Source organism: Elephantulus edwardii, unplaced genomic scaffold (genome assembly GCF_000299155.1).
Source record: "Elephantulus edwardii isolate Elephantulus edwardi_28Jun2011 unplaced genomic scaffold, EleEdw1.0 scaffold00270, whole genome shotgun sequence".
Taxonomy (NCBI): Eukaryota; Metazoa; Chordata; class Mammalia; order Macroscelidea; family Macroscelididae; genus Elephantulus; species Elephantulus edwardii.
In genome coordinates, this window is record NW_006400020.1 from 703820 (window position 1) to 724369 (window position 20550).

General features: G+C 37.7%; 1 protein-coding gene across 2 annotated transcripts in view; it reads left to right on the forward strand.

Annotated features, from left to right (window-relative positions):
• The window catches only part of HERC3 (HECT and RLD domain containing E3 ubiquitin protein ligase 3), a 158203-nt gene that overhangs the window by 114776 nt on the left and 22877 nt on the right, over positions 1–20550 (forward strand). For both annotated transcript variants that reach the window (XM_006900006.1, XM_006900007.1), the window contains 7 exons: positions 4489–4512; positions 4606–4695; positions 5736–5906; positions 9717–9860; positions 10653–10819; positions 13466–13532; positions 15322–15404. In XM_006900006.1, coding sequence (XP_006900068.1) covers positions 4489–4512; positions 4606–4695; positions 5736–5906; positions 9717–9860; positions 10653–10819; positions 13466–13532; positions 15322–15404 — 746 coding nt within the window. The remainder of the gene's footprint in view (positions 1–4488; positions 4513–4605; positions 4696–5735; positions 5907–9716; positions 9861–10652; positions 10820–13465; positions 13533–15321; positions 15405–20550) is intronic.

Here is a 20550-nt window from a genome sequence, read left to right on the forward strand (position 1 = left end):
GGGGGGGAAATGCTGGCATTTTTTCTTTTCCTTTTTTTTTCTTTTTTAATTTCAGGCTATCTCATTTGTCGTTAGCTGTGTCAAATATTTGTTATGGTATTTTGTGTTGAATGAATGTGTTGGGAGCTGGGGAGTTGAACAGACAGAAAGAGAAGGAAAGTTGACTTAAGTGATGCTGGAAATAACAATATTGTGGTAGCGTGGTGGCAAGAAGCTGTATTGCAGCCCCAAAAAGGTACACTGTTCAAGGCCACCAGATCCGTGGGAGAAGGATGGGCAGTCTCCTCCCATGCAATTAACTGCCTCTGAAAAACCACTGGAGGGTCAGCTATGGGTTGGTTCCAACTCTATGGTACACAGTTACAATGACACCCTTGCCCTGGCAGGAACTACTTGCTTTCATTGCACACTCTTATTAGTAAACAGAAGGTTCTTTCAGATCTCCTGTCTGTGAACTCTGTATGTCAGAAAACAGAATGATAATTTGTCTATTGCATTTGGTGAAACCAGGTGTGGAAGGAAGATATACTGAAATGAGTCCTTGTTTGCCAGTTTAACAGATTCATCACCAACATTTAGAACAGTGTTTTCATGTAGAAGTTTTGGTCAGCAGTAGTTTTGATAAGCAAGGCTTTTAAATAAGTTTCTTTAAATAAAAGCACAAGATAGTGGTTTCCCTTGTCAAATAATAGATGACCAGTGGTGGACTCAACAGTGTACTTTTAATTGAAGTATTATTGCTTAGGAAGCTCTGATGATGGCAAAGGCAGCAGAGAGTTGTGCTGTTAATGCAAAGGTGGTGCCTCTGCTGGTGTGAATTCACCAGCAGCTCCTTTGGAGAAATATGGACAATCTCCCCTGTACAGTTTACAGTCTCAGAAAACCTGCTGGAGGATCAGCAAGGAGTCAGCTGAAACTCAATGATAATGAATTTGAGTTTTGTATTATTACCTTGAATGGACAAAATACTTTTTCATAAAAATTCGTCTTCTAAGTAAATTGACAGAGGAAAAACATATAGAATAGCAGTGAACACTATTTAACTGCTAATTTAGGAACCATAAGAACATAAGCTTTTCTGTTTCATCAGTTTGTGACTGATTACTTACTGCATAATGAAGTGCTAAAGTTTATATAAGCTTTTTAAATTAATTTTGATGAAAGTTTACAGAGTTTTATTTCAGCTATGTAAGAATCTCTGGTGGTATAATCCGCAAGGAATTACATGTCTGGCAGTTTAATCCTACCCGCTGCTCCAAAGAGAAAGATGAGCAGTCTCCTCCCTTGTGATTTACAGCCTCGGAAAACTCACTGGAGGAGCAGTTATGAGTCAGTTCCCACTCAACAGCCATGAGAGAGAGCTTTGTTCTTAGGTGAGAACATGGAAGCATGTAGAACTGAGAACAGTTTTCCCCCCAGCAGTTCACTGCCTATTATCAAGCTAATTCTTCTGACTTCTAGTTTACTTCCTTTGACTTTATGCTGAGTGAAAGAATTGTGAGGAACCCTAATTATTTTTAAATCTGAAAAAAAGTTGCTGACCTTAAAACCTAGATTATCAGGACTGTAACCTCTAAATTGAAGTGCTTAAGTGATTTTTTACAATTTTCTTATAGTGCCTATCTTTGAAAACTTGATAAGCAAATAGAGATTCATCTTCAATAAGTCATTAAGACAGAAAATCACTCAAAGATAGAAAACTAGGTGACATTGCTACAATAGGTCTGACCTTTTTTTTTTATCTGATCTCTCATTTCTATTGTGTAAGCGACATTGCTATTAGAAATTAAAGTGTCAATTTCTTGATACCTTGAATTTTAACTTAAAATGCCATTTCATACATAATTTTATCTTTATTACAAGACTTTTCAAATGCTAGTTACATCAACGAAAAAGCCCTGGTGCTGTAGGTAAGCCCTTTGCTGCTAAGAGATCAGCCATTTAAAGATAACAGTAGTTCTGGAGGAGAAAAGGCTTGAGGATATGATTCTGTGATGATTTCAGCCAAAGAAATCCTATGGGACAGTTCTAGTCTGTCCTAATGTGAATATGTGTATTGCGATGGTAAAGTCTGCTGTTAGGGACCTCTCCAAAGTACTGAAGAGCAATGGTGTCACTCTGGAGACTAAGGTGCATGTGATACAGGCAATGATCTTTGCAATCACTTGTTATGCATCAGAGAGTTGGACAATGACTAGGAAGGATAGAAGGAGAATTGATGCCTTTAAGCTGTGGTGCTGGAGAAGAGTATTGAATGTACCATGGACTGCCAGGAAAACAAACATTCATCCTGTAGAGGGTTAAACCAGGCTGCTCCTTGGAGGCAAGGATTCTGAGGCTCCATCTAACATACTTTGGACATGTTGTATGGAGGAACCGGTCCTTAGAGAGGGTCATCATGCTTGGGAGGGTCGAGGAATGGCACAAGAGGGGAAGGCCCTCTATGAGGTGGATTGATTCAGTGACTGGGGTAATTGGGATGGGAGTGTCAGAGACAGTGCGATTGGCACAGGACAGAGCAGGGTTTAGGGCTGTTGTACATAGGATCGCTACAAGTCGCAAGCGACTTGATGGCACATAATAACTACAATGTGAGTCAGAATAGAGTATGGTCCCATTTGTTTTAAATCATTAAAGTAAGCAAATACATAGAGTCAGTGTGTTATTAATTGTTACCAGAGACTGCCGGGAGGGTGTTTGTGTTTAAAAGTTGGTTGTTATTATATTTTGGAGGAACATTCTTCTAAGTGGTATAGCACTCTTCTGTCAATATGCTATACTAACGTAACCTAGGGTTGCTGTGATGCTGAACCTTATGCTATTGGGATATCAGATGCCATAATGGTTGCCCATGGTGTACAGTGATTGGTGGAACTTCCAGTTTAAGAGAGGTTTGGAAGCAGGAGTGGCATCTACTCCCTAAACAACATGCCTCTGGAAACTCTATGAACTTTGATAAATGATGATATAGAAAAGCTTCAGGTCTTTTGTTCATTGGGTTGTTATGAGTTGTGCTTGACTCTGTGGCAATCAGCAACAACAACAACAGAGACTGAGGAAGGGAAAATGCAGAGTTATTACTAAAGGAGTACTTAGTTTCTGATTGGTGTGATAAAAATCTTTGAGAAATAGGAGGAATGATTGTATAATGCATAGACTTTAAAAAAGTTAAAAATGGCAGAAATTTTCTTGCATTTTACCACAGTAATGTTTTTTTAAAGCTATTTACACATTCATTCATTCATATTGATAAGAGAGTACCTTCTGTAGGCCCAAACATGGCCTTAACCCAAAGTCAGGAATTCCTTACTCCATAAAGTAATTTTAATAATATTTGAATGAAAAGTTGGAAATAGAAATACTATTTGCACCAGCAATTTCGCTACTGGAAATATACCCTAAAGAAACCAGAACTGCAACCCAAACAGATACATGTACACCCATGTTTATTGCTGAGTTGTTCACAATAGCAAAGAGGTGGAAGCAACCCAAGTGCCCATCAACAAAGGAATGGATAGAGAAGCTCTGGCATAGTCACACAATGGAATACCATGCAACACTGAAAAACAAGGAATTCATAAAATATTATAGGAAATGGTTGACCCTGAAAGACATTATGCTGAGTGAAATAGCTCAGTCATAAAAGGACAAATACTGCATAATGCCACTGTTATAAAACAGGCCTAACATGGGGGTTGGGGTAAAACTAAGGAAAAATAGGATAAATAATGAACCCTTCATTTAAATAGATGAGGGAAAGAACTGTCTAAAAGGAATATATGATTAGGTATTATTTGCATGACAACAGTCCAAAATAAGAGGTGCATAGCAAAGTGGACCGAGGGATGAGGGATGGGAGAAAGAGGAGTCTGTGCTACAATGAAAGAATCTCTTTAAAGAGAAAAGTAAACTGGGGAGTTGGTTAGGGAGGAAAATGTGCAATAGTGAATGAATGGAAATACAAGTTTTTGGTAAACTTTAGTTAAAATAGCAATAAAAAAAGAACTTTTTTTGTTTTTAAAAGAGTACATGAAAGCTTTCTAAATATTTGCCTTCTAAGAGTATGGTATCTCTGTCTATGAAGGAAGATGTAATGTGCCAACACATAAAATGTGATTTACGTTATTGATATTACATAACAAAACTAACGTCTGAAGTAATAAAGGCATTTACTTTCTTATAAAAGATAATTCAGTGATACTAAGAATTATGGAATTGTTGAGAGGGCCTTTAAATTTTGTTTTGTTTTAAAAATTATTTTGGTTGTCCTTTTTTTTTCCCCCCAGTTTTTTTTCCATCAAAACTATTAAGTCAGCAAGCCAGTGTTAGTTGTTTGTTAGTTCCAAGCCGACTAAGACAGATTGATGTGTTAGTTCCAGGTTGAATAAGACAGATAGGCTGTATTCTTCATTGTTTGATTTTACTTTTATAGTGGTCAAAACCCAAGTTTTGAAATCCAAATAATGTATTTTGTTTTTCTTCACACAGAAGGGCAGACCATCAATAATACAGGTAATTGATTTTTTAAAAAATTTATGTACAAATTTTAAAAGCAATGTTTTCACTGAAATATTGTGGTTTTGCTAATAATATACTTTGTTGTAGGATGCTGTAACACTTTGTTCCTACCCTTTTGTATTTGATGCCCAAGCCAAGACCAAAATGTTACAGACAGATGCTGAACTACAGATGCAGGTATCATATATTAAAAAAATTATTTCCTGTTCTGTCATTTTTCTTATCCTAGTCATTCACCTGTAATTTTTCCTGGAAGTAGAAAATATATTTGACAAATTCCATCATGATTGTTTTGAACAATTTTATGTTGAATACAGTACATATATGTTGCTGTGTATTTATGTAAACCAAATGTTGGTCAGCTTTTTCTAGAAGGGGCCAGGTACCTCTGTGGTCTCTATTGCAATTATTTAACTATGCTGCAGCACAAAAATTTCTATAGAAAATGTGCAAATAAATGAATGTGGCTATGCTTTCATAAAATATTATATAAATTTCATCATTAAAAAATGACTGTTCTTAGCTTCAGAGCTATACAAAGATGGGCAGCTGAGTAGATTTATTAAAAAATGAGTTCTAGTTTGTTGATTCTTGATGGAATAATGAAAAAATTATAGAGAAATTAATAGTATACTTTAAATATATATTTTACCTTTTGACATAACTATAAAAAGGATTTGTGAATTAGCAATCCAAATAGGCAAGTTCCTATCCTTAGTGGATATGTAACATATTTTTCATAGCTTTCTCTGAATCCATCTGTGTGTGTGTGTAGGTATGTGTGTGTGTGTAAATTTATTTTCATTGTGATACAGTCACAATACTGAGAAGTTAGAGGTTTTCCAGAGAAGACTGAAATTTCTCAAACAATAAAAGACATTTTTTAATCAGTGACTGTTAATTCTCACCCCCCCCCCAAATTTTGAAAGTCCTATATCGTCAAATACAGTTTCAATTTTAGTCTTAATCACTTTTTTTGGAGCTGATTATCCATTATATCATTCATAAATTATTTAAACCTCTCTGAGTTCAGATTAGAAATATCTGTATGCTATATAAACAGAAGGAATGTAGACAATCTATTGTGAAAATTGGAGTGAAGGAAAGAACTAAATGGAGGTGCCGTCGGCTCTCTGAAGTCGAGGCGTAGCTGGTTGCCTTCCCGATGTTGTGTGGGTACATGCTCATTAATTGTTTTCTGGGGTGTGTCATTGCAGGTGGCAGTCAATGGAGCCAATCTGCAAAATGTCTTCATGCTTCTTACCCTGGAGCCTCTGCTGGCCAGAAGCCCCTTCCTGGTCCTTCATGTTCGCAGGAACAACCTCGTTGGAGATGCTCTAAGAGAACTGAGCATTCATTCCGACATTGATTTGAAAAAACCTCTCAAAGTGAGCTCCCTCATCATATTCCTCTAAGTCTTCATAGATTGTCACTAAACTGTTTTGGTAAAGCAGCAAAGAGCTTATTATAGTTGTGGAGTGTAGTCATTATTACATATTGTTGTCATCATCATCATCATCATCATCATCATCATTTTTTAAAAGTTTTGTTTAATTCGTTGTCATCATTTTTATGAACTGTTCAGTAGATTATAGCTCTTGATGATTGTTACGGTTAGAATAGAACTGTCCTGTCGGATTTTCTAGGCTGTAGTCTTTATGTGTATATGTGTGTGTAAAAGTTTAATTATGACTTGAGTGAAAGTTTACAAAACAAATTGACTTTTTTTTAAAATTTAATTTTATTATTTTTTTTGTGTACCATCAAATTGGATCTGACTGGTACAGGAAGAGATTGTCCTTCTTCCAGCAGAGCATCTGGTGGATTTGAACCGCATACCTCTGGGATTGCAGTGCAGTTTCTTGCCACTAGGCCACCAGAGCTCCCCAATTTGACTTTTTTTTCAGCCATTCAAATGTATTTTATTTTATAATGGTAGTTATAATACTCAGAATGTAATCATACTTTTCCTGCATCTTCCCTATAATTCTCATGTGCGTTAATTCTTCTGTCCTACTTGGGCATATGCTCCTCTTCTAAAGAGTGAGTGCCTCATGATATTCTTGGTCACTTTCTCGGTTTATCTCTTATTTTTCTGTAAGCACAGGGATGAATTTTATTCCAGGTTCTGAGAGTGACTAAGGGCTGGAGTGGTGGAGGTTCCACCAATCTCTGTTAGGCCAGTAAATTTGGCCCTTATTTGTATTTTTTAGTTTGTTCCACCTTCTCTCCACTCTATTCAGGACCTTCTACTGTGATCCCTTTTTTAGAGTAGTCAGCAGAGGTAGCCAGATGCCATTTCTGATCTCAGGATCATGGAGATTGCATTAATCCTTTGGCCTAGATGTTTCTGTACATCTTTGCTTTTCTTCTCACTTTGTTCTGGACTGGGATTGCACCTTAGATAGCTGCTCACAAGCTTTTACGATTCTAGTTTGCTGTTCATCAAAGTAGAATGTAGAACATTCTCTTAGTGAAACGATGCTATTCCAGTCCACCTTGAATTCCCCTGAGAGCCTAGGCTCGGCAGCTCATCCCTTCAGGCTTCCTGGTTATAATTAAGACGCTTATATAACGTTGCTGCTGTTCAAGATGAGACAGTTCTGGCTTAGTAGCCTGTCTCAGTTGAATTTTCTGGCAGCTGTATACCAGTAATCAAAGTCCTTTTGTCCACACCTCAGACTCATCTTGTTTTAGTCAACCCTGAACTTGGTCATAAGCATAAACTTTGTTGAATGTAGTTTTCAGCTCTCTGCCTGAGTCTTCATGTGTAAAATGAAGATGATAATAGTAATCTCGATGTATCAGGTTATTACCCTGAGAGCTAGGGTAATAGAATTCACATGCTGCCACATAGTAATCTCTTCCTCAGTGTTACTCATTGGATTGCCATCTTTGTTACTACCACAAATATTATACATCTCTTTACAGTCCTTCAGAGACCATTTTTGTGACTGTCTTGGTATGCTTTCTCTTGCATACACATCAATTACTTCACAAATCCCACTGAACATCATTTTTTTTCCCAGAAGTTTTCTTTACTCATTAGTCATTTATCATTTATTTTCTCTATGTGCTGAAATAGTTACTTCTCATTATCTGTTTGACTCATTTGAAAGAAAATATATTATCTGATATCTTCTTTTTATGTTTGTGTTATTGCCCTAAATAGATAGTAAATCCTGATCTCTTTTGTGTCTCTTGAAGCATCTGGTAAAAATTTTCAGTCTACAAGTGCTATATTAACACATTGCCGCAAATGACGGGGAGAAAATGTGTTTCTAAGTACGGTCTCAATTTAAAAGTGTGCAGCAACGTGTTAAAAATATATACTACTAGCAAGGCACAGCAGACACATTTACAGTCTTTATTGTGTCTGTATATTTTCTGTTATGTCTTCCTCCCCTTGTCCTGACTTTGTAAAGACTGTTTTAAAAAAGATAAAACTTACCTGTGTGGGTTGTTGTTAGGTGCTGTTGCAACTCATAATAAGCAGCCCTTTATACAAAACCCCTGCCCGATCCTATGCCCTCTTCACAATATTTGCTATACTTGAACCTGTTGTTGCAGCCACCATCATCCTGTTGCATTTTTTCTTTTTACTGACCCTCTTCTTTCCCAAGTGTGATGTTCTTCTCCTGGGACTGGAGCTATCCAAAGTAAAGGAGACAAAGTCTCGCTATCCTCATTTCTAATGATCATTTTGGCTCTACTTCTAGTCTTTTCTCCCCTTCATATATATTGTGTTTTATTCAATCTCTCATTTGCGTTGTGTTTCATTGGCTCTACTTCTTTAAAGATACATTTATTTCTGGTTGTTGTTGGGCCTTCATGTCTAGTAAGACTAATAGCAACCCCATGAGCACTCGATCTGACACTATGCCATGCCATCTTCACAATCTCCGAAACACTCAAGCTCATTGCCACAGTTATCATGTCAATACACCTGCTTGAGGCTCTTCCTCTCTTTTACCAACCCTCTGCCCTCCCCAGCATGGTGTCCCTTTCTGAGGAGTATCTCCTCCTAGCAACATGCCCAAAGTATGTGAGATGAAGCCTCTTCATCCTTGCCTCCTAGGAGGACTTTTGGCTGACATGCTCCAAGACATATCAGTTTGTTCTTTTGGCAGTCCATGAGATCTTCAGCACTCTTCTCTGACATCGCAGTCAAAGGCATCAATTCTTTTTCTGTCATCCTTAGACACTGACTAGCTCTCAGATGCATAGCAAGGCACTGCCTGAATTAGGTACATGTTAGTCCTCAAACTGACATCGTTGATGCTCCAAGACATATCAGTTTGTTCTTTTGGCAGTCCATGAGATCTTCAGCACTCTTCTCTGACATCGCAGTCAAAGGCATCAATTCTTTTTCTGTCATCCTTAGACACTGACTAGCTCTCAGATGCATAGCAAGGCACTGCCTGAATTAGGTACATGTTAGTCCTCAAACTGACATCGTTGCTCCTCAATACTTTGGAGAGGTCCTTGACTACAGACTTCCCTAGTGCGTTATGCCCCCTGATTTCCTGACTGCTGGTAACAAGTGTATTGATTGTGGATACAAGTAAGATGATGTTATTGACAGTCTCAATCCTTTCTTGTCATGATGATGTCTGTCAGTCCAAACAAGGATCATGGGTATATTAAAAATCTTCACCTACACTGTAATTCAGATGCATCAATTCTTCTCTGGTCTTTGCCATTCCTTGTGCAGTTTTGTCATCCATTTGTGTCAGGTGGACCTTTGTCCACAAAGTGGCATCTTCATAATAACACTTTTAGCTCAGTGCAATGCATTTTCTTCCTCCCCCCTCTTTGAACATTTTATTGTGATTTTTGTGAAAGGGAACAGAACACAGTAGTTTCACATTCAATAATTTATGCACATTTTGTCCGTGAGGTTAATTGTAATCTCTATGGTAACATTCTACTTAGTTCCTCCCTGGCTTCCCCATTTCCACTCATCTTGTCCTGCTTCTCCCTGTCTTCTGCACTTTGATCTTTGGGAAACACTGACCTTTTGATGGTTTAATTTTTTTGACTGCTGCTTTCATGGATGTTAATTGTGATCAAAGTAAAAGGAAGTCTTTAATAAGTCTAATTTTTTTCTCCATTAAATATTTAAATTTTGAAAACTTATATTTGGAGATTTATCCAAAGTACTAATTCTGTTTTGTTTTGGTTTTTTTACCCCTAAGGTAATCTTTGATGGTGAAGAAGCAGTGGATGCTGGTGGTGTTACGAAGGAGTTCTTTCTTTTACTCTTAAAAGAACTTTTGAATCCCATTTATGGGATGTTTACCTACTATCAAGATTCAAATCTCTTGTGGTTTTCAGATACGGTAAGTTAAGTCACAGTTAAACAGAAGGATTTACTTAAACATTATTTTTAATTATCGAATTAATATCTGATTTCTGACTTTGCAAAAAGGAGAATAACAAAGATAATGTTTTGACATATCTAAATACAGTCTGCCATTTTTACTTACTGCTAACACTTTTTGGTGCATTTTGTTGACCATCAGTCTCATGTCCCTTTCTGATCTTTAAAGGGTAAAAGAACACACTGTGATAAAGCATTGATTTTATGACATATGCAGGATTAATAGTCAAATATGTCTTTTGTTAACAACAGTAATGTACACACATATGCTATGCTTTGTTTTAAAAGTCTTGGTACTAAAACCAAATATGGAAAGACATTCTAATTTCAACCAGACTATAGTTTGGTATTTCCCTATGATGTGACCATCTGAGAAAGTAGCCAACAACCTCAAGTGGCTATTAAGATTCATTAAAATTCAGTACTGAGCATTTTTTTCTGACATATTATCGATATATAGACTCACGAAACTGGAACAACTCAGTATGTTAGTGTTTTATTGGATGCACTCCTATCAAGAAATAAAAGCTATTTCATTAAGTTTAAGATGAGGTATAAATGCTAACCTTTGTCTACATTACAGCTTTAAGGAGTAATTGAGCTTTTGGTAGGAGTATTTCTCTTCAGAAGGTAAAGAAATATTAGTCAGGTGTTCATTATTTTATATTGAAAATACATGAGTTGTCTAGAGTGTTTTGAAGGCACCACACACTGTATTTCTTTTTAACACTTTTGCTTGCATTATGAAAAGTGTTTTGTAGAGCACAACTGGTTTCACTTGATTGGCATCGTCTGTGGACTAGCTATCTACAACTCCACTGTGGTTGATCTGCACTTCCCATTGGCTCTTTACAAGAAGCTACTGAATGTGAAGCCTGGTTTGGAAGACTTAAAGGAACTGTCACCCACTGAAGGAAGGTACAAAGTCAAAGGACAGACTGGTGTGGGAAGCTCTTAAGAATGTTCGCATCCAGGGTTTAAAGGTAGAAATGACCATGTGTGCAAGTTTGAGGAGTTTATCGAACCATATGATTAGACTCTGGTATGTGCTTTGTCTTAGATGTACATAACTACTTGCCTGTAGCAGTGTAGTAAAGGCAAAGGCAAAAGACGTAAAAAGGGGATTACAGCTCAAAGATCCTGTTGAAGAATCTTGATCAACAAAGGGTAAAAGGCAGAGTAAGAGTGCATTTTCTTAGTGGAATTCAGGCTTTTAAGCCCTTTAGACTGGATGATCCTTTAAAGCATCTCCCTGAGATATTCTTTGAACTTCAAATTTTAAAGCGAGAGTATCCCATAAAATCTTTTAACAGTAGAGTAAGTCTATTATGAGCATGATTCATTTTTAAAAAAACTTATCAATGGGAGATCAAGTCAATCACAGCAACTCAGGAGGTGGGGCGGGAATGGAGGTGGAGTAATGTTGAAAAGACGTTGTAAGACTGTACAAATACAAAAAAAACATAGTAATAATAATAAGGGGAAAGATACCATAGCTGTCCAGAAACACAAAATAGCCCCTGCTATGCTTATCCTGAGCAGAAAACAAGAACTTCAGGATTGATTAAAAAATACATACTGCATAAGACCATTATTGTAAAAATAGAAGGATAACTCTAAAACATATATCGGAATTCAGGAGGAAAGGATGAGAGTGGCAGAGTGATGATGGGTAGGGGCAAAACCTTAGGTTGCACAGTTTGTTGAGTAGAGGGATGAGGTGAGGGGCAAGGTGAGGGAATGGGAAGAATCTGGGTGAAAACAGGTTAATGATGGGCAAGGTCCAGCAGTGATTAATTTTATAAACGTAATGTATGGGAATGATTGTATGAAACACAACATGAATGAAGAAGAGTGTGAAACACAATGGATACAAACTTTGTAAGCAAACCAATATAAATTTTTTAAAAAATATAAGTAGAGTTTTTTAAAGGAATTATGTTTTTTATTTTTTAAAACCGCTTTCTTGATATACCATTCTTTGGTATATCTTATATACTTATCTGTTTTTGTTATCTGCCGTCTAGTTGGAACCAACTCATAGCTGACCCTCTAGCAAGTTTTCAGATGCTATAAAATCACATGGAAGGACATTACCCTTCCTGCTCCCTCAGAGGAGGTAGGGAATTGGATTGCAGTGCAACTCCTTTACCCATAAGACCACCAGAGCCCTGCTATAACAGAGATAATACAAATAGATAGCTTTAATAAGCACACATTTTGTCTCCAAGTTTGTTATGTGTACTGGTGAGTCAGAACTGACCCTTCAGTGAGATTTAGTAGCAGTTAATCACATGGAAGGAGATGGCCCATCTTTCTCCCATGGAGAACCTGGTGGATTTGAACCAAATGCCTTCAGGATTGCAGTGTAGCTTCTTACCCAAGGCCACCAGAGCTCCCTAGTGTTAACAATCTCAGAGTTTAGGAGGCTGGAAATCCAAATGCAGAAGCCAGCTCTAGAGCAAAGCTTATATTCTGTTGGTTCTTGAGGAAAGTTCTCTTTTCCTTCAGCATCTGTAGATCTGCCATTTGTCTAAGGTCTCTGTATGTCCTGGCCTTCCTTCGTGCTGAGGAACTTCCCAGCACAGGGACCTTGGTCTAAAAGACTAGACTTGAAGGTACCTTTTAGAAACGAGAACATCATACCTCCAGTACTAGTACTGAAAAGCCACAAAGCATGGGAGAGATGGAGGAACTGAGAGAAGAATGTAGAGAGAGTATTAAAAATCATGGATGAGGAGAGGTAGGCAGGAGCAACTTGTATCTGAAAGAAGATAAATGACAGAAGTCTATGGTACTTGCGTTACCAGCTTGACCAAGAATTCTGTATGTTAAGTTGTGGGCTAATTGATAGCAGATTTAAATCCCATGCTGAGAATTTTCTTTCTGGACAGCTTTTGAAGAAATTACCAGACTCATCTCACTTTAAAAAAGAAAGTATGATGGGCCTAGTTAACACAAGGGAATGTGTTCTCTTGAGAGCTTAGGATGTAATTATTATGGGTATAAGCATGCTTATAAGAATACACTATCCATGTCCCTGAGTGTGGCAGGTGGCAGATAATAGATACTCTAGCAGATATTCTTGGCATCCAGAACCCGTTGCATTAAAAAGTTAGACATTGAAATACTTGAGTGAGAGAGATGACTCTGTCGAGGTTTGTTTGTTGTTTTTGTTTTTTTTATTGATGGAAAATTATCTGTTCAAGCATATGAGTGAAGCCAGTCAATTGGACCATAGCCACATCTTCTCTACATCAACTTTTAGGCAGTTTTAAGATTTAGAGTACACAAATGTTCAGAGAGGTGGCCTGGTTGACTTTTTTCATAGATCAAGAACAGTTTGTAAATAGGAAAAGGGATCAATATTTTTCAGGTCTACTGCTTTAATTCTTTTCAGTGTGTAGACACAGTTGTGAGGCTTGTTTGTTTTTATAGTCTGAATTTCTACGTAGTCTAGGATCTTATGACGTTTTTCTTACATGCAGTCTGGCTGTGTAAGTGAAGTGGAACATGATTGCATGTCTGATTTGTCTCTTGCTTTCTTGATTGTTCTATGATTAGGAGTCTTCAGGAGCTGTTAGATTACCCTGGAGAAGATGTGGAAGAGACTTTTTGCCTCAACTTCACAGTAAGATTGTCATGGTTTAGTTATTATGATTGTGATTTCTATTAGATTGTACTTCCAAGTCACAGTTAGCACTTATTCTCTTCCATATTAAAGAACAAGTTTAGAAAGTTCTCCGAGTGAAAGTATTATAGTCATAGAGTCTTGATTGCTTTATTGTTGTTATGTGCTGTCGAGTCACCTCATAGTCATAAACTCTGCTTTATCTTGAGCCAATTTCATTGTCTCTGACATTCCTACCCCCATTATTCCAGTCACTCCATCAATCCATCTCATGCAGTGTCTTCTTCTCTTGCACTGTCCCCTCCACCATTCGAAGCATGATGTCCTTCTCTAAGAACTGGTCCCTCCTGGCGTCATACCCAAAGTATGTCAGATGGAGCTGCAAAATCCTTGCTCCAAGGAGCAACCTGGTTTCACCTTCTGCAGATGCACCTGTTTGTTCTCTTAACAATCCATGGTATATTCAATACTCTTCTTCAACACCACAACTCAAAGACATTGATTCTTCTTCTGTCCTCTTTAGTTATTGTCCAGCTCTCTGACACATAGCAAGTAGTTGTGAAGACCATGGCCTGGATCATGCACAACTTATATTTAATGAATGGCATCCACTTCCTAAACCACATGCCTATGAAAACCCTATGAACTTGGAGAAACTTATAAAGGCATTAAGTCTTTTGTTCATGGAGTTGCTATGAGTTGTGCTCAACTCGATGGCAATCAACAGCAATAATACATATACGTAAAAGATTACTAAAACATGCATTTTCCTTATGCAAAAATATTTCTTTGCTGGAGTTTTTGTCTTTTCTTCTTAATTGCATTTTTTGGTAAGTCCATGTCTTAAGACAAAATTTGCCTTATTTTTGGATGTTTCAGTAGTCTTCTTCTTAAGTACGTAGGTAACTTTTATTGTTGTTGTTAATGTACCATTGAGTCAGAACCAACTTATAGTTGCCCCCTCCAGCACATTTTAAGAGGTGATAAATTGCACAGGAGGAGATTGCCCATCTTTTTTCTACCAAGCAGCTGGTGGATTCAGGCCACCTACTTTTGAGTTGGCAGCACAATTTCTTAACCATTAGGCCACCAGAGTTCCTTAAGTATATAGATTAATCATACCTTTACTTTTGCCTTAAGACAGAAATTACCTTGTTATTGTTGTTGTTAAGTTCAATGAAGTGAACAAACACTGAGAGTGACCCTATAACAATGAACCTGAACCCTGCCGTATTCTGAACCCTGGTCGTCTCTGATAATCTCTGACAAACTCAAGCCCACCATTCCAGTCACTGTGCCAGTCTCTTTCTTTGAGAGTCTTCTCCTGTGCTGACTTTGCTACCTTTCCAGCATAATGCCCTCTTGAAGGACTGGCCTTTCCCAACAACTTGCTCAAAGTATGTGAGATGGAGTTTCACTATTCTTACCTCCAAGGAGCTCCTTGATCGTGTCATGTTGTATCTTTCACCCCAAGAATTTTCTGTGATAATAATCAATAAAGCTACCATAAGTATGCATAGAAAGGCAGAGGGTCAGCAAAGGAGAGGAAGACCATCAATTGACATGGTAATTGTCATAGTGGGCTCTAATGTGTCAGGAAGTGTGAGGATGCCGCAGGATAGGGCAGAGTTCTGATCTTTGGTTCAAAAGGGTCTCTATGGGTTGTATTTGATTCAATGGCACCTAACAGCAACAACAGCTATGTTTGTTCCTAATCTTCCTTCATTCAGCTGAAGCACAAATGATAAGAAAAGACTTGATATGTTTTCTTTTCTCCACTTAATTGCAGATCTGTCGAGAAAGCTATGGAGTGATTGAACAGAAGAAACTGATTCCTGGGGGAGAAACGGTGAATGTGTGTAAGGATAACAGGTCAGTGCAGCCTCAGGGCTGTTACGAGTTCTTGGTTTCTCTGTTATTTAACTCTTAGACCAGGTTTGCAACTAAATTTTAGTCTCATTTTCAGAGAAAGTAAAAACAACAGAGTACAAATTTGTTCAAACAACAGAGTACAAATTTGTTCAAACAACAGAGTACAAATTTGTTCAAACAACAGAGTACAAATTTGTTCATCTTAGTGATTTTTTTTATAATAGAGGAAGCACTTGGACTCCTGTTTATGAAATGACTGTTAAAAGTTCTAGATTTTGTCTTAATAACTTTGATACTGCAGACATGTAAAATGTTCCCCAGCTTCAGGCATAAGAATTAAATTAAATATTGCAGAAGTTGTAGATAATCCAAGAGAAATTATCATGACTTTAGGTAGCTATTATTATGAGACAATTTTATCTCAAGTAGATGTTGCAATCAAAACTTGTACTTGATAAAATCTCTCAGAGCTAGAAGTAGTTTCCTTTCTTTGTCCATATAGGTACTTGTGGTAATAGCAAATCTATCTTTAGGTATACATGTGCACAGACTTCTGATTCTCTGTGCCCTAAAAATGTTTTTAGAATTTGGAAATTTACAGTCCAGAACGGTGGAGGGACGGAGAGAGGAGGAACCATCAATGAGATGGATTGATACAATGAGGTAGTGAGTGAGGGTAGGTGTGTCAAAGACAGTACAGTTGGCACAGGATAGAGCAAGTTTCAGGGCTGTTGAACTAATAGGGTCATTATGAGTTGTAAGCAACTTGATGGCACATAACAAGAACAACAAAATAATTTTATTTGTCAGATTATTCTTCTAGTTTTGATGATACCTTTTTAATTTTAGATGCACATCAACACAAAAGTACTTCTAGGTCTTTCAAATAGTTCCTTACCTTTTGTATGAGATTTCAGACAAAATAATACATGAATTATTTATGAGAAGGGAGCTGTGGTGGTGTAATGAGGTGACACCTTTTTGGAGGATCAAAGGGAGAAAAGGTGTGTATTCTCTGTGTGATTTATAGCCTCTAAAAAATGCACTGGAGGGGCTCCTCTGAGTTGGTTCTGACTCACTGGTAAAGAGTTTAAGGGGGGTTTTTTTACACATATTTTAAGTGAGATCTTATAATGTTTGCCTTTTTGGTATCTGACTTAGTGTTTTTAAAATTCATTCATATCATAGCACATATCAGAATTTAATGTCTCTACATGCTATTAAATTGGATCATATTTCATTGTATATACATGCATTTTGTTTATCCATTACTCTGATCATAAAAATTGAGAGTACCTTTCATGTCATCTTTATAAGTTCTTAGTTTCTTCAAAAGCTCAGGTGAGTTTCTCCTTTAAGAAAAAGTTCCATACGTGTATTTGTATGTTAATTTGTCTGTTGTGTGTGCACGGAGCGCAAACACTCAGGCAGGAAAAGTGACTGCTGTGCTGGGACATGAGCATTAACTCGCTAGTTTTCTGCAAATGCTCTGAGCCAACCAGTTGTGTAATGTGTTTTGCCCTTTATGAGTTGTTGTTCTGAACGGTGACTTTGTGCTTTGTTGTGTAACTTTGGCCTATAATGGATTAAAAATGATTTATGAATAATAGTGTTTGACCTTCCTTGATGAAACAAAGGGAGGTTGCTGGCTCGATGGTAGCTTGCATGTTTTATGGCTTTCTAAGGAACTATCAGATAAGTAGTTTAGGAAACGGGGGGTCAGGATCAACCCCGTTAGGAAGTGGTGGAAACCACTGGACATTTTATAGGGCATAGTAAATGCCCCTGTATTCTAGGAAGCATGATGATACACTCATAGGTAGAAAACCCTGAAATTAAAGTATTGTCAGAGGTGGGAACATTGTTGGCTGTGTTTGCATCTAAGAATGTGTCCCTGTGGTCTTCTTTGTGAGGCCCTTGTTCCTGTCCTGCTGCCCATTTTGGGGATATATCCTGCCCTAGGCAGGGCCTGCAAATATTTATCCTTAATTTTACCTTCTCTCCTAATGTCCTTTATTCATTTCTCTATTATAACTATATGACTTGTGGGGTTTGTATGAACTCTTTATATTAAAATAGTAACTCTTGGCTACCCATGTTGTTGTTGTTGATTGCCTTCGAGTCGAGCATGACTCAGTGACCCTATGAACAAAAGGCCTGAAGCCCCTCTACAACTGTCTACATTTGTCAAACTTCATAGAGCTTCTGGAGTTATATTGTTTAGGAAGTGGTGCTATCCATATTTGAGACAAATTTTATTTCCAGTCTGTTATTTGCTTCTGAGAATGTGGAGCGGTACATGTCTTATAAATCTTTATAATTTCTTAAATATTGCTTTACCATGCCTGTTGATTACTTTTTTTAGTCTTATAACTTTGAACTTAGCCTTTCTCTGTTAATTAGTGAATAAATATTTATTACTTCTTTTTCAGTCCACCTGGTTGAAGGTCTTCCTTTCCTTTGCTATCCCTCTGCCTTTCCACATATGTTGTGCCCCAACCAGGTAGATTGACACAGTGACTGCTGCTGTGGGCTCTAGAATGTCAGAAAGTGTGAGGATGGCACAAAGTTCAGATCTCTTTTTGATTGGGCCATTATGCGTCATACTCAACTAGGTGGCATCTGAAAACAACAATAATCACACATTTTCACGTAAATGTTTTAGAGTCTGTAGTCTAAGATAAAAATCTAAATTTTTTCCTAAATACTGTTAGAATTTCCCCCCTTGTAACTCCAGTCAATGTTTTTATTTGAATTGTGCTAAGTTAACAATTACTTGGGGGGAAAAAATGGCACTCTTGTCACAATACATTCTTATCACTCAGGGGGCTAATATTTAACATTTCCTAGTACAGTTTTGTGGTCTTTGTTGGTTTGGTTTTTTTTTAACCATATAGGATAGACACATTATTCCTTCAAGGTTTTTATAAATATGCAGCCTCTGAAAATCTTCTGAGGGGTCAGATATGTGTTGTCCCAACTTGACAGTACATGACAACAACGTTGTTACTAGGGGAGCTCTGTAGGGAGTAGTACTGCTTCTCTAAAGGTGGTGCCTATCTGGCAATTTGAATCCACAGATCTGTTGGGAGTGCTGGTGGCCTAGTGGTAAGGATTCACACTGCAATTCCAAAGGCACGTGGTTCATATCCACCAGCTGCTCCAAGGGAGAAAGATGGACAGTCAACTCTTATGCAGTTAACTGACTCTGAACTCTCACTGGAGGGTGGGTCAGTTGTGACTCTATGGTACTCAACAACAACATAACTCTTTTTTTTTAGTCTTTATTTTCCTTTATTTTTTTTGTCCTCTTTTTAATTTAATAGCATTCCGTTTATTACAAATATTTAGTATTGGCTTCCCATATTTGCCCCCTTTTATTTTTTAATCATAGTTCTATTATCATCTAGATGAGCAGCCTTTATACACAAACAAATTAAACATAATAAACTCAAAGAAATACTTTCAAAAATCTCCATATGATCAGAAGGATTCAGGATGAATATTCCTTGAAAGTCTGTTTTAATTGTCCCATTGCCACAGTGCTTGTCAAACCACTTCTGATTAATCTCCTTTGTCAGTGTGTCCTTTGCCATTCCCTGTCACTCCTCCCTGAGAGAGATTTCACCCTGATTCATAAGGAAAAGGGGATGGCACATTCTCTTAGCTCTTCCTGCTGAAAAGGGACGCTGTAAGTTTCAGGGTGAAGATCTTCTCTCACAACTCTAAAGGGCCCCTTTGGCAATAGGAAACATGTAGACTATTATGCAGTTTGATTTTGGAATTTAGATGCACTGTTATCAGTTGTGCTTATCCATACATGTTCATATCCTTGAAGATGCATCATGAAACTGTTGTAGCCCAGAAGACACAAATTTAACTAACAAGTTAAAAGTACATGAGTCAAAAATTAAAAGCAATAATATTCCAAGTAGAGGTTCTAACAGTGGCACAGATCAAGTTACAGAGAGAAGGTAGTTCTTAAAAGAAAAGGCTTATAGACTGGCACTTTGTCTATTATAGTATAAAGGTTAGGAACCACAAGATGTAGAGGCTGAACTATGTCATTTATTGTTCTTAAGTCCTGGACCAAATTCCATCTACCACTGGGTTGTTTTACAGTTTGGAAGTTCACTTGCAAGGCAGAGGTGAAGTAAGGAACTGCTTATGAGGTTTTCTGTCAATTCCAGCAACTAAGAAATAGTGAGAAGAGTTGGGACTTCAGAAGGCTTTTAGGACCAAATAATAGGCTCTTGTGTCCAGGAGAAAATGAATGTACTTACCAGTAATGTTAATGCTCACCCACAGCTCTTCTGGGAGGATCTGAATTGTTGAAGTGTCCTCCTTTGTTTCCAGCTGGGAGCTGGGGCCTGTCAGTCCTGTCAGCCATGAGGCCCTGATGTGGGCTGCCCTTGGCCATGTGTCCTTCAGATCCACACTTAAAGAAAGTGAGTGGGAGCTTCCTCTCTACTCCCTAGCCTATCTGTGGCTCTCGTCTGTGACACTGTCTACTGAAGTGGCCCAGCTTTTCACAGTGGAAGCAATTCTGACCTCCTTTAGTATCTTTGGACAGCATTGTTTATGAGTAAGACTTCCTTTTCCTGACACAGGCCCTAAACTAGCAGCAATAGCTGCCCCAATAATTTTGACCATTCTCTGGTCTTTTCTCTTCCCTCTAGATCCCAGTTGTTAAAATGAATTTCAGAAAAAATTTACAGGTATTTTGGATTTCCATTCATTCATTTTTGCACATTTCTCCCCTCCCAAGCATTCCCCCCAGAACACTACCCTTTTGGAAAAGTAAAAGAAAAATTCTTTCATTGTTTTACAAACCTTCCCCCATGTCCACTCCACCATGTAGCCTTCGCTCTAGACTCCTGTCACGACAAAAATACCTAATCACATATCCCTCTTAAACAGTTTTCTCTCTCAATGCAATATACATTATTGAAACCATCTTTCTCAGTCTCTCCCCAACCCTAAGGTCAGTCCTGTTTTACAACAGTGGCACCATGTAGTATTTGTCCTTTTGTGACTGGGATACTTCACAAAGCATAATGTCCTCCAGGCTCACCCATTTTGAATAATATTGCATGAGTTCCTTGTTTTTCAATGCAGCATAGTATTCCATTGTGTGAATATACCA